Source organism: Heterocephalus glaber, unplaced genomic scaffold (genome assembly GCF_053883595.1).
Source record: "Heterocephalus glaber isolate CG9 unplaced genomic scaffold, H.glaber_assembly_v1.0 deba00000122, whole genome shotgun sequence".
NCBI lineage: Eukaryota > Metazoa > Chordata > Mammalia > Rodentia > Bathyergidae > Heterocephalus > Heterocephalus glaber.
Window position 1 is genome coordinate 294,505 of NW_028258138.1, and position 13,606 is coordinate 308,110.

At 50.4% G+C, this 13,606-nt stretch overlaps 1 protein-coding gene across 10 annotated transcripts in view; it reads right to left on the bottom strand.

Moving 5' to 3' along the window:
* Pcnt (pericentrin) overlaps window positions 1–13,606 on the bottom strand; it is a 113,330-nt gene that overhangs the window by 28,099 nt on the left and 71,625 nt on the right. For 6 of the 10 annotated variants that reach the window (XR_015449997.1, XM_087207864.1, XM_087207856.1 and 3 more), the window contains 7 exons: window positions 10,096–10,164; window positions 8,816–9,670; window positions 7,897–8,076; window positions 5,712–6,368; window positions 4,948–5,050; window positions 4,095–4,312; window positions 93–257 (listed from right to left, as the gene is read on the bottom strand). Coding sequence is in view for 9 of the 10 variants with exons in the window: in XM_087207864.1 (XP_087063990.1) it covers window positions 93–257; window positions 4,095–4,312; window positions 4,948–5,050; window positions 5,712–6,368; window positions 7,897–8,076; window positions 8,816–9,670; window positions 10,096–10,164 (2,247 nt within the window). In the remaining variant the exon portion in view is untranslated. The remainder of the gene's footprint in view (window positions 1–92; window positions 258–4,094; window positions 4,313–4,947; window positions 5,051–5,711; window positions 6,369–7,896; window positions 8,077–8,815; window positions 9,671–10,095; window positions 10,165–13,606) is intronic. The other 4 variants (XM_021256458.2, XM_013071397.3, XM_087207858.1 and 1 more) reach the window with 3 other exon arrangements.

Consider the following 13,606-nt stretch of genomic DNA (forward strand, 5'->3'; position numbering starts at 1 on the left):
AATCCTGGCATAGCATGCCAGGCCATGGGTTCATCCTCAGCACTGAGAAAAGAAAAAGAAGTCCCTTTCTCACTTACTGAACAATTACGTACCTTCTCTCCTTTCTTGGGGGCCACCTCCAACAGGCCTTGCCCCTCACTTGGGAAGCAGGTGAGAGGCGTGCATGGCTCCCCCTTGCTCAGGGTGCTGGGGAGGTCTCGGCTCTCTGACAAGGCAAGTATCTGGTGGCTCTCGTCACACACCATCTGGAGCAAAGCCTGCAGGGGGGAAAAACATCAGGAAGGGGAAGATGGGCTAAAGCCACCACTACATGCACTGCCCTGGCCACCACAGCTTGGTGCTCAGCGAGGAGCAGGCTGCAGTGCAGAAGGATGGCCACTGTACGGCCCACAGGGTGCCGTGAGGGGGTACTCCAAACAGCCGTCTACCATCCTCATGGTGACGGCTTCAAACATCCCTCCCACAACTTCAGGGACCAGGAAACCAGGCCAGAAATGGATTCTGGATAAGCTCCTCCAAGGCCAGGCCACTCCCTCCACCCAATCTGTTCTCTGTGGGGAGATGAGCCTCCTCTACACCTGGGCCAGGCTGGGCAGGTCTGAAGAGGCTGAGTGTGTCCCAGGCCCTCCTGGGACCACATGAGGGCCCATGGGCATGACCCAGCTGGCAGCTAGTACCAACGACCAGCCAAGGCAAAGGCACTTGTGCCTGCAGAGCATCAGTCCCTGTGACCCACAGGTCTGTGGGTGCAGTGTAGTCTCCTCAAATCAGAGCCTGGGGTGCTCACTACAGGGCAGGGGGGACAGCAGCTCTGCCTAGCAAGGATGAGGGAGAAAGAAGGTGGCCTTGGAAGCCAGTGTCTGGACAGCAGAAGCCAGTGGCACGGAGTCTGGCCATACTGTAGCTGCACACAAAAGCTCCTACTCAAGACACTCGGCTTAAACATGTGAGGGAAAAAGAAACTAACAAAATCCAAAACGGAGGAAATGCAACATTAAGCAATGACAGGGCTTATAGTGGAGTTTAATTTAGCCAACTGGAAATACATTTTGCCACAGTATTTTAAAAGTGTTATTTAGGAACATACTGTATATTATATGTTGACTTCAGAGACAATCTAACAATTTAAAACAATTTTACTCTAAAAAAATGTATTTAGAGGCTGAGATGCAGCTCAATAGCAGAGCACGTGCCTAACACGCGCAGCCCCAGACCTCATTCCTAGCACTGTATTTCACATAACACGGATGTGAGGTGAGGCCTCCAGTCAAGGTAGGGGTGAGCCAGGTGACACAGCCCCACAGGCCCTATCTCCATCTGCACAGGCAATGTGAGAGCCAAGTGGCCGGCCACCTCCTGGCTGAAGATGATGAGCCATTTTCTGTGTCTTAAAATAAATTTTTCTGGATTTCACAACAAGGATAAAATGCTATCTGAAGACACCTCTTAAAGAAACCCCACAATCCACACAGGCTTGGCCCCCACCTTCCTCGCCAGGCCACGTTGTGTCTTTGCCAAGCGGAGCTTCCCCAGGGTGGGGAAATGATGCACAGCCCACCAGCACTGGACACTGCCAGCAGCTCAGCACGCAGTCTGTGGAGCACGCGTCTCGCCGTGGGGACCGGTCCCCAGGGCTGAGCATGCTCCATCAAGGGAGCGGGGGCTTACGCCTGCCTCCCTCCAGGCAGCCAGCCCCCACTCCTGCCCAGAGGTCCTCGTTTACCTCTGCCGACCCAAAGCTCTTCTGCTGATCTATGCTGCATGCGTGGCCGCTGGAGGTGACCGAGCACGGCCGGGACCTCTTCTGCTCAGGACCTCCTCATGCTAACCCAACCTTCCCAGCTCCCAGGGTCAGGGCTGCAGAAATAGCGAGCACTTGAGGGCCACATGGAGGCCACACACAGAGAACATACATGGGGAACACATACGGGGACCACATATTGGGACTACATGGGGGACACCTAAGGGACCAGTATGAAACATGTGAACCACACACAAGGAATACATATGGAGACACGTGGCAAGCACACACGCATGGGAAACACACAGGGGACACACGTGACCATCACAAACAGGGACCACACGGGAACCAAGCACAAGACCCATCCATGCAGACATGTGGTGACCACATGGTGCCCACACATGGAAACCACAGAGACTATGCAGTGCCCACACACGCAGACCACACGTGCACACGACACAGATTCCAGGCCCCATACTTCTCAGGAAGGAGCACCCCACATGGCATGCGGCCAGCTAGTGTGAGCAAGCGCTCACCCACTGGCAAGTCGGGGCCTTCACTGTACCTGGGCATGGCTCAAGGGTGCTCTAATATTCCAGAAAGACAGTCTAGGGAGTGTAGAACAATAAAAGGAAATGCTAACTGAAAACAGTCTGAGAAATCAAACAAAAACACCTTTTAGGTTTTTTGGTTCTTCGTGGCCTGGGCCCTCCCCCGGCCCCATGCAACTTTGTGGCTGCTTCCTCAAAGACCTCTGGAACCTCCTCTGGCTTCCTTTTCTTTTTTAATTACTACACATCAATATGAAGAATTACCACCAACAACCCATTTATTTCTGAAAATCAGTAATTCTGTTACTATTAGGTTGCTTGGGTAGGAAATACTAACAAACCTTGGATGTTTTATACTGTAAAAGTTTAGAGAAATGTAATCAAAGAAACAAAACAATTACTCCAGTTTCCATTCTTTCGTGAGTCTTGTTGTTGCTTCTCTTTTTTGAGACAGGGCCTTGCTATGTCGTGCAGGCTGGCCTCAAACTCTGGGCGACCCTCCTGCCTCAGCCTCTCCCAGGCTGTGATTACAAGTGTGAGCCACCATTCCTACTTTGAATTTCCATTCTTAAAGGAGTAAAATAGTTTTATTCGAAATACAATCTCAGAACTTAGTATCACTGAAACTGGGGATACATTTACCATCTCTTCAGGTCTATGGCCATACCCCCCGAATGTGCCTGATCCTGGAGTTACCCATGCTCTGTGAGCAAGGCCCACTAGTGGTAGTGTCATGTCCTTCCCAGCCAAGCCAACAGCAGTGGTTCCGTCACAAAGTGACCTGTGCAAACACATCTAAGCGGCTCCTCCCTCTCCTCTGAAGAGAGCGTCCCTCTAACCCCAGGACCCCCACGAGCCCAGCTCCAAGAGCCCCAGACAAGCAGCACTGATGGCCCCCATGCCCCTGCCTGGGTGGAGGATATAACTGAGGGTCTGGTGCAGGACTGAGGTGAGCAGCCTTAAGGTGCAGCCTGTAACTAGTCGGTGGTGCCTCAGGATGGGCCCCACCTACCAGGGGGCTGAGGCTGGTAGGCCAGGATGGGCCCAGGTCAGCCAGGGCAGAAAAGAGAGGCCCTTTCATCAGGAGAGTGAACTGCAGAGCATGAGGCCCACAGGTAGGGCCCCCTCTGGGGATGCCTGAAGTGTCACTGCTGCTTGCTGCTGAGGACAGCTGGCCAGGAAAAGACATATGGGTGCTGATGACCTCAGCAAGGACAGGAAGGCTCTCACAGTGATACCTGCCCATACGCAATTAACATCAGAAACACCCTGGCCAGCGAGACAGCAGGACACATTGCCTCCTTGGTGCGTGCTGCCCTTAAAGAAGACATGCACAAGAACAGGGAGGGACAAGATGCTGCTCTCCTACGAGGAGTGAGTTTGTGAGAAAAGCTGGTGGGGTCTTCCCTCAGCACCTGCACAACCACTAGGCACTCCACAGGGTGCAAGGGACCAGTGGCCATGGTTCACACATGGGCAGAGGGCCCCTGCGTTCTGTCTCCAAAGCCAGATAAATAAACACAATCACTCCCCAACATAGCATGACTTTGATAATAGAACCCAAAATGACTCCTCTTTCTGTCTTTGTGAACTCAGAAATACATACACACACATAGAGCCCGACCCCCTCCTGAGACCGTGGTACCCTCCAGTGCCAGTACCTCTCCTTCCCGAAACACAGAAGTCGAAAAATTAGAACCACACTCGCCCCTCGGAGCCATGCATGCAGGGTTCACAGAGGAACACAGCCAGGCTGAGGTGTGAGGCGTGCTGGGAACCTCCCTGCTCCCCGCCAGCCTCACCTTCACATGCCTCGTGTGGATCTCCTTCGCCTGTACCACTCCTGGCGGCTGCTGAAATCCTCTGGAGACCGGAGCAGGAGTCACAGCACCAGTAGTGGGAGTGGCAGGTCCTCTGGATCCGAGGTTCAGCCTCACTCCACAGCCAAGGCCATCACCTATGAGCACCACAGGGTCAGTGCTGAAGCACAACTCCGTAGCTCCTCCCATCGAGACAAACACTGATGAACACCAGGAAGAGGTGACAAAAGCATTTTTATAACACGTAACATGAAGAAAGGAGAACCTTATTTTGCATGTTCAATATTTAATGTCCATGAGTTACACCTAAACCTCAAGGGTACCTCAGTTCTTCCCTACACAGAATTGACGTGCCGGTCCTCATCTCCACAGACAACCAGACCTGAGTTGAGAGCAGTGAGACACACACAGGACCTACACACTTCACACCAACACAGCAAGGCTGTCACCTTGCGGTGAGCCTGGCCACAGCTGATGGGGCAGCAAATGTCTGCTTGCCTCCTCCCCATTCTGCATGCCTGGCATCGGAACACCCGAGCAGGAGTAGGAGAGCTTTCGGTGGGGAGGGCACTACTGTGGAGGGACAGTCGGTAAAACACGAGGACGGTCTGAGGACGACACCGGCCTTGGAGCAGTGGTGTTGAGCGTGCTGCTGTGACCCAGGTGAGCTGCACAGTGGAGCACTAAGGGGCCAAATGGCATCAGGTCTGCAATCTGCACTCAGAGCACTGGGGAGGAACACGGTGAATGTGAATGCTGGGAGGACACGGTGGAATTCTTCCTACAGTCTGTGCTCTAAAACTGCTAAAATAAAAAATAAGAAAAGGTGACTCACTTTTTTCACTCTCATCACTTCTTCCTTCTAACCCAGGAGGGGGGGATCTTAACACGTCTCGAGAATCAAAAGATGTTGCGATATAATCTTCGACATCCTTCTCCTGTTCAGATAGGGAGACTTTCAAATGGTTGCGAAATAGTAATTTATTATATCACAGAGCTGAAATGGCCACAGAGAAACTTTCTAAGGCCAATTTATGCTCTTCCCATGTAGAACCTAGATCAACGAATTCCAAACTTGTGAACACACTGACGCCATGGGCTTCCAACAATTTAGATTTACCCACAACATTAAAGTAGCCACTAGCAAATATTTAGAAATTTTTTAAGTTTTTGCAAGAAATTATAGTAGATACCTCAGATAACATCCCCTAATTTTCTTACTTAAGATACACAAAGTCTTGAGATTATTGAGGCAAAATACGATCTAACTCAAAAATAACTATAAAATTAATTAGCATCTTATGTGCAACCTGTGAAATACGAGCTATTGCTGAAAATAAATCTAAAACCATTGTAGACAAATACACAAGAGGATGGGTTTATGACTGCGCTGTCAGAATCTGTGCCAGTGAAGGAGTCCCAGGTGGCCTATGAAGGGCTGGCGGAGCTCGCGTGCTGGGAACCCCGCAGCAGTCAAGGCTTTGTGGCCCAGTCCCACAGTGCCCCACCCAGGAGGCACCACAGGCCATGAACCAACAATGGCAGCTGCTAGGACTCGTCCCCGTGGGAATCCTGGCCGGACAGAGCAGAAGTACCTACCGCAGCGATCCTCCCCACAGGCTGGTCAGATGGCAGAGTCGCCGTCCACAGCGGGGTCTGTTCCTCTGTGGACCCACCCAGGCTGCTCTGCAACAGCCAGGAAGGGTCCTGGGGGGAGGCCTCAGCATTGCGAAGGCTCACGGCACCTGAGCAGGGTGTTAGGGGAATGCTGGGCCAGTACTCCAGGCTAGAGTCCTTCCGAAAGACCTCAGGGGAGCTCCAGGAAGACAGCTCCTGCACCCTTCCTGGGTCCTTCAGGGGCTCTGCCTCCTCAGCATGGAGGGAGCCATCATGCATACTGGTTTGTAAGGAAAGGCGTCCATCCTGGGGTTCTATTTTTTCTTGAATAAGGGAATTTGGCATTTCATTTCTGCTCAAAGCATCCTGATTTTTAGTAGTATCAGTTAGATCCCATGTGGTTTCATCGCTATTAAGTGAATGAACAGGAGGTAGTGTATCTGCTTCTGCCCTTCCATGGGAGCTATTTTCTGATAGGTATGTCAATGCCGAGGGCTGCTGGAACCTGGACCCTATAGGGTCCATGTCCTGCAAGGCCACAGAATGTGCCAGACAGTTCAGTTTTTCTTGAAGTTGTTGCACCTGAGCTATTAGATCAACTTTCTGCAGATGACCATCTTCCATCCATTTTTCCTTACCCTGCAGGTAAGAACAGGCATACAGTAAGACAAGGAATGCAGCCCCGGGGACACAGCTGTCTATGAGCCAGGATTGGAACCTGAGATCACCTGTACTTATGTGTCCATGAAGGGCCTTTTGATCTCTCCACATACTTAGGGTTTCAAGTTTAATTTCATGAACGAGAACTGTCATAACCTACTCCTGTGGTAAATTACTGAAGACACAAGCTGTTTATGAGTGAGGAAAGCAGGGACTGGAGCTGATGGATGCTGAGCACTGGGGGCTGGGGTGTGACCCAGCAGCAGAGCACTTGGCCAGCATTACACGGGAGTACAACTTTATACCTGAGCATTGCAGTTACTTCTGAGCACTGGAAAACAAAGCTGTGGCTTGTGTAACAAATGTGGACCTCACCCTCAAGCACCTGGCAGCCTGCTAGCTTGTGTCCCATGAGGCCGAGCATGCTCCTAAAATCACACAGCTTGTCCCCCATCGTGGGGGCCCTGAGGAGTCTGCTGCAGAGCTGGGGGAAAGGTCTCTACAAAGAATGTGTTTTCTGAGATTCTTGAAGACACTGGAAAGTAGATCCATGTATCTTCTCTGAAAAGCCTCACCCAGGCTCACATGCTGCTCTGAAAGCATGGTGCCAAGTGTACTGTGGAATTCAGAATCGTTCAGGTGCTCAGGTACACGTGGTGCACAAGGCACAGACAGGAGGGGGCTGGGAGGTCAGAGCCTCCACCAATGAGTACAACATTCACACCACAGGTCACAAGGGGCACCACACATGCTTTGCCACTTCCTTTGGGCAAACAACTTGAGGTCTGAAGAGTCCTGGGTGTCAGAACATGGCTAACAAGGTTTTGGCCTGTTTTATATGCAGCAGTGAGGGTAAGACAGTGGGCATCAGACCAACTAGCAGGACGCTGAACTGACAGAAGAAGGACAGGGCCATGCAAAACATGTAAGGTATGCTCCAGGCAGAGCAACTGCCTCCAGTACCAGTGCTTCCAGGAGGGGACCCTGGCACACAGGGGTTCAAAGAACACTATGCCACATGCTGGGTGAATTCCCTGGGGCAATTTGAGGTTGCAAAAATGCACCCTCCTCCCCTGAGGAAAGAAGTGAACCTTTCTTGAAGTGAAAATATGAGGTTCAAAAGAAATTAAATCTGAAGTCTTTCGAAGTAAGAAACAGTCAGTGATAAAAGCCCAGAGCCAAGGTGAAGCCAGGGGGCAGTCTGGTCCTCACATGCAAATGCCTAGCTGCTTAGTCCATGTAAAACGTGTGTCAGAGTCTTAAAGTCTGCAGGAGACTTCAGAATGGACCAGGAGCATTGCTATGGCAGGGCAGGTGGACTCAACAACCAGCTACCATGTGAAACCTATTGCTGATCCCATCCAGGCCACTGTTCCCAGGTCAGCCCAGCTGTGAGGGATGTGCCATGTCCTTCATCACCCTAAGGATGGGCGCACCCACATACCAGCATCCCCCAGCAACACGTGCCCACCCCTATGCACCTGCACCCCACACAAACACTGCATACCTTCCTTTTCCCAGGAGCCCTGGGATCATCTTCCATGCTCAGACACATCTCGTTTTTCACCATGAGCAGCTCTGCCTCCAGCTGCCTCTGGCAGACTGTAAGCACTGACACCACACTTTCTGGTTTATGGAACTCAGCGTCCTTCAGCATCGCCAGGACTTTGGCAGGCTGCGGATCATCCTTGACAGAGGAGATGGAAGAATGCTCATGAAGGCAGAGTTGGGTGAATGAGAAACACAGACGCTGCCAGGCTGTTCCCAAGACCATAAAGGTAGGTGGTCCTGCCACAGCCCACTGCCCACAGCAGGGGCACAGAGCAGCAAGGCCTCGCGCAGGACAGCTCCTCACACCCTTGGCACTGGGAACCCACACCAGCAGTGGCTGGGGCACCTGGGAGCAGAAGCTGCTCTACCCAGAGCTGAGCTGCTGGGGGCAGTGAGCAGCTAAGCCCACAAGTTCCACTCAAAAGCAACCCGGAACATTTAAAAATGACAATTTATGCAGGGCCTTCTGTTCCAAAATGAAATGAGCTTAAAATAGTTCACATCAGAAGCGTTCGGTAAAAGATAAACCATCTGATTAGAACCAGAGAGGGAAATTAATACCGAGTGACCTTCATGTCATGGGAGAGCTCCTACAGCATTGAAGGAAGAGCTGTTTTTAAGGCTTAAAGGACTTAAATGATAACATGTTTAACACTGTGCAGAACAGTAGGACCCTGCCAAACCTGCTGGCAGATCCCAGCCAGGTCAAGCTCCAGGCTCCTCTCTCCTGCCGGGAGCTTCCAATGCTGATTGCAGCCACACTGCCCAGCCCAAAAGCAGTCGCTAAAGTAAAAAAAGTAAAAGCAATCCAGCATCCACATGCCCAAGTAAGCTCCAGCTGCCCCTCAGGTCCCAGGCACAGATGCCAGGCCTACCTGTGAGCCCCGCCCATGAGGGTCTGAGGCCAGCAACTTGCTGCCACCTCCCTGCTCCAACAAGTCGGCACTCTTTGTGTCTACATGAGGGTGTGGGTGGGTCTCAGGTACCCCTCGGGCCTGCTGCTTGTCCAGGTCCACCTGGCACCCCAGGAACCGCTGGTTTAGCATCTGCAGCTGGCGGCTAAGGCAGACACATTGTGCTCGCAGCCACTGCAGCTCAGGAGGCTCTGAGCTGGCTGGGGGCTGCTGTTCTAGGGCATGCCGGAAGCGCGCCAAGGCCGAGAGGACAGCCTCCAGCTTGATGAAGTGGGCCTCTTTCTGCTTGTTCATAGCTTCAATTTCTAAATCTCTCTGCACAATTACAGCTTCCTTTTCCTTCAGGACAGCTTCAAACTCCTGGATCCGGGAGGTCATACCCTTGACCTCAGCCTCCCTGAGCGCCATGTTGTGTCCATGCTCGGCCAGCTGCCGTGTGGCAGCCTCCTCTGCAGCTTGCAGGCGCTGCTGCAGGCCCTCCAGAGCCTGGCTGTGTCCATGTGCCTGGTCAGCCAGCAGCTGCGCCAGGGTCTCCTTGGCCACAAGTGCAGCTTCGAGCTCTCCCTGAAGTGCCTGCCCACCTGGGCCCTCAGCTTGGAAGCACAGCAGCTCGCTGTGGAGACTATCGGCTTGACGGTCACTGAGTTCATGTACCACAGGCCCCAGTAGGGTCAGCTCAGCCTGCAGCTTCTCAATGACTTCATGGAGCTGCTCAATTTCTTCTGCTTTATCCTTTTGTAATCGTTCCTGGTTCTCTTGCAAATTTTCAATAATGGATTTCAGCTCTTCAACCTCAGAACTTCTGTGGTACACAACCTAAAGAGAAAGCACATTGCACAGCCCAGTTGTAAATGGACAAACCTCAACACCTCCATTTTTGATACACAGTTCACCATGAATCTGTCCCATGGAGTAGAGACCTGACAGCCTGTAAAACCAAACAGTGACAGGTGCAGATCAGCGTCACCAGACGGCACTTGTTCTGCGCCAGTGGCTCCAGGCAGAGAAGACACCAGGGTGGCGTCACCACCTTCCCAATACTTCTACTCTCAAGCTCATGGGGCTCCCACTTACCCCTTTTCAGTCAAGAATGGCTACAAAATAGGATAGGCTGGGAACTTAGCTCAGTGGCACCATGCCTGCCTTGAAAGCACAAGGTTCTGAGTTCGATTCCCAGTACCACACACACACAAAAAAGAATGGCTACAGAATAATGCTTTCACTGTCATTTAAAAGCTTACTTGGGGCTGGGGATTTGGCTCAGTGGTTCCGGTACCTGCCTCGAAATTGAAAGGTCCCGAGTTCAATCCCTGGTACGAAAAGAAAAAATAAAAGCTTGCTTGGCTAATATTTAAATGCCTTTGATTTGTTTGGTTTTCCTGAAGATGCATTTAGACTAGGGGTCACCCCAGTAACAGAATAAACATGAGGAAGCTGGCCAGAAGATGCATACCAGCAAAGAACTGAATGCACCTGGAACATGTGACTGTGCAAATATGGCTGCCGGCTTATCCGTCAAAGCACGTGGCTTCGAGCCTTGGACTACACCCGGCACCAGGAGTGGTCTCCCTCATGTTGTCCAACCTAACCTTCAACAACTTTAAGGAAAGAAATACTACGCCATTTTATTTTTTTACCCCATATTTATTTTATTATCCCCACTTTAAAGATGGGAAACTTGCAATTAAGATAAATCATATCTTTACAAACTCACAAAAGCAGTGAGAAACCCAGGTTGAAATCTGTCTGTATAGCTCCAAACTCAATTCTCTGAAGATGATATCACTGGTTGTAACCAAAAAATAGAAAAATTCTGATCAATTTGTGTTCTAGCTACCAATTTGCACATAATTTGTTACGGTCTAATGTTATGCTTCCAAAGAATTGAAGGCTTAAAACAATACCTGGTGTTACTAGAGCTACCTCACAGTTAGTTGGTGTCTCACATTTTAGAGCCACCTTTGTGTGATGACTCCAGTATTTTAGGATTTTGTTTGTTTTGCAGTGCTGGGGACCAAACCTAGGGCCTCACACATGCTAGGCACTCAAAATACAAACCTGCCCCAAAATACAAAGAAAAGTAAGAAGTCTGATTGATTGGCATCAGTTATATACTGCATATACACTTCTCTAGGAATGCAGTGTCACGCATTTAGCAAAAAGAAACTCGTCCCACTCTATTTCATACACTACTCACTGTGCTGCAGATCTGTGTCCTGCACTGGACGCACCAAATTCACACGTGCAAATTTTCTCATTCACCAAATGCTCTAACTACACTAGAGGAAAAGGAGCATACCAAGAAAGGCATAAGACCAAGACAGGTATTTCACTGAAAATACTGAAGCTGGGCTGGGGACATGGCTCAGTGGAAGAGGTGCTTGCTTAGCATTTGTGAGGCCCTGGGTTTGGTCCCCAGAATTACAAAACAAAACCCTAAAATACTGGAGTCATCACACAAAGGTGGCTCTAAAATGTGAGACACCAAGATTTAAAGTCAGAATATAGTCCAACTGGGACAGAACAAAGACAGACAAAAGCAGATGGAGGCACTAAAAGAAAGACAACTTCAGGTTGGGGAGCTGAGAAAAAGGGTAGATGCCACCACTGAGAGCACACACGAGGGTCTCCCTGGACATGGAGTGGCTGCTCCCTCTTGTCAGCACAGCCCCTTCCAACCCAGGACTGTGCAGCAGGACCAGATCCAAGTGCTACCCACCCTCCAGGGCAGGGCAGTGAGGATCCACTCACTCCACACCAAGTGCCATTTGATCCACAGACACTGCTGTCTTGGCAGACACAGCACTGTGCGTCCTCTAGGGTTGAGAGAGAGCAGGACAGGGCTGGCAGATTAGAGTCAGATGGAGGCTGGACCTGACAGGTAACACCCACCCAACTATTGGCATAATGACAGAAGGGCATAAATAGAAACAGAAGGAGGGGCCAGGGATTTAGCTCAGTGGTTCCGCTGCCTGCCTCACAAGTGGAAGGACCCAAGTTCGATCCCTGGTACCAAAACAAAAAGAAAGAAACAGAGGGAGAGGTCCTCCCCCTCCCCGGGCCTGCCACACAAGATAGCCAACCTGGAGGGGTGCAACCCTCTACCCACATGAGCGTAGATCTGTGCTGAAGGAGCACTGTTCTGCCTTACATGAGAGCAGACCCAGAGCAGCACCCTGCCCCGACTTGAGACAGCAGACCTGCAATGGAGGAGTAGTTCCAGCCCCCAAGGGAGCACAGCACAGGACAGCAGAGACAAAGACTAAACAACTGACCTGATCCTGAATGGGAGCAACCAGACCCCAAGACTGTCTACCTTAAGTCCAACAGCCCACTTGAATCCCTGTCTTGAAGCCTACATCCAGCAAAGAACAGAGGGCTGATCGTGCTCCCCATCTACCAGTGGGAGTGAGGACATGCCTTGGCTTGAATGGTCACCTCCATCTAGGGGAATGAACAGAGGGCCCTCTAGTGCAAGGAGGGCCCAAGACCCATGAGCCCTAAAGCTAGGCAGAGAAAATCATGCCTGGCAGGATCCCAAGACTGCAGATCATGGAAAGAAACAACTCAATCTATAAGGCAGGAATTTTTTCTTTGGCTTAATCTGTTTTTGATTTTCCTATTTTGTATTATTTGTGTCTTCTCTTCAATGGGATATGAGGAAGAGAGAAAAGTAAGGGGATCTTATTAAGGAGTATAAGTAAAGTAACAGTGATAGAGAATAGCTGCTGGAAAGAATAAATGAGAACAAGAAGAAAAAAGATATACAGCAAAAACAGGAGATGAAGAAAAAGAAGAGGAAAAAAAGGAAGAGAAAAAGATAAACGACAAAGAAACTAAAAGAATAGAAAAAAAAGTGGGAGAGAAACCTAAACTCCAAGAAACCCCGATGAAGAAAGAGCACCTAAAGAAATTCATGACCACCAAACCAGCTCTCCAAAAATTTCTCAATGTAAAAAAAAAAAAATTAACAAGAACATTGTAGAAAGAGATAATGAAGCTAATGACAAAAAGTCTAATACAATGAATGCATCTGTCAAGATAAGCAGTTAAATAGAAAGGAAAGACAGGGAATCAAAGCAGGAAAATAAGGCAATGACAGGAATAAGTAAATACTTATCAGTAATAACTCTCAATGTAAATGGGCTGAATTCCCCAGTCAAAAGACACACTGGCAGAATGGATCAAGAAATAATATCCAGGGCCGGGGATTTAGCTCAGTGGTTTCACCACCTGCTGTGCAAGCGCAAGGACCCAAGTTCGATCCTCAGTATCAAAAAAAAAAAAAAAAGAAAGAAAGAAAGAAATAATACCCAACAGTATGCTGTATACAAGAAACACATTTAACCCCAAAAGAAGCCCACAGACTGAGAGAAGCTCAGCCGGTCCCAGCACCCAGAAGGAAGCTCCCCACCTCTATCCCAGGCTCCTAGGGCAGAGAAGCTCAGCCGGGTCCCAGCACCCGGAAGGAAGCTTCCTCACTGCCATCCCAGGCTCCTAGGGCAGAGAAGGTGAGCCGGTCCCAGCACGCGGAAGGAAGCTCCCCGCCTCCATCCCAGACTCCTAGGGCAGAGAAGCTCAGCCGGTCCCAGCACCCGGAAGGAAGCTTCCTCACTGCCATCCCAGGCTCCTAGGGCAGAGAAGCTGAGCCAGTCCCAGAACCCGGAAGGAAGCTTCCTCGCTGCCACCCCAGGCTCCTAGGGCAGAGAAGGTGAGCTAGTCCCAGAACCCAGAAGGAAGCTCCCCCACTGC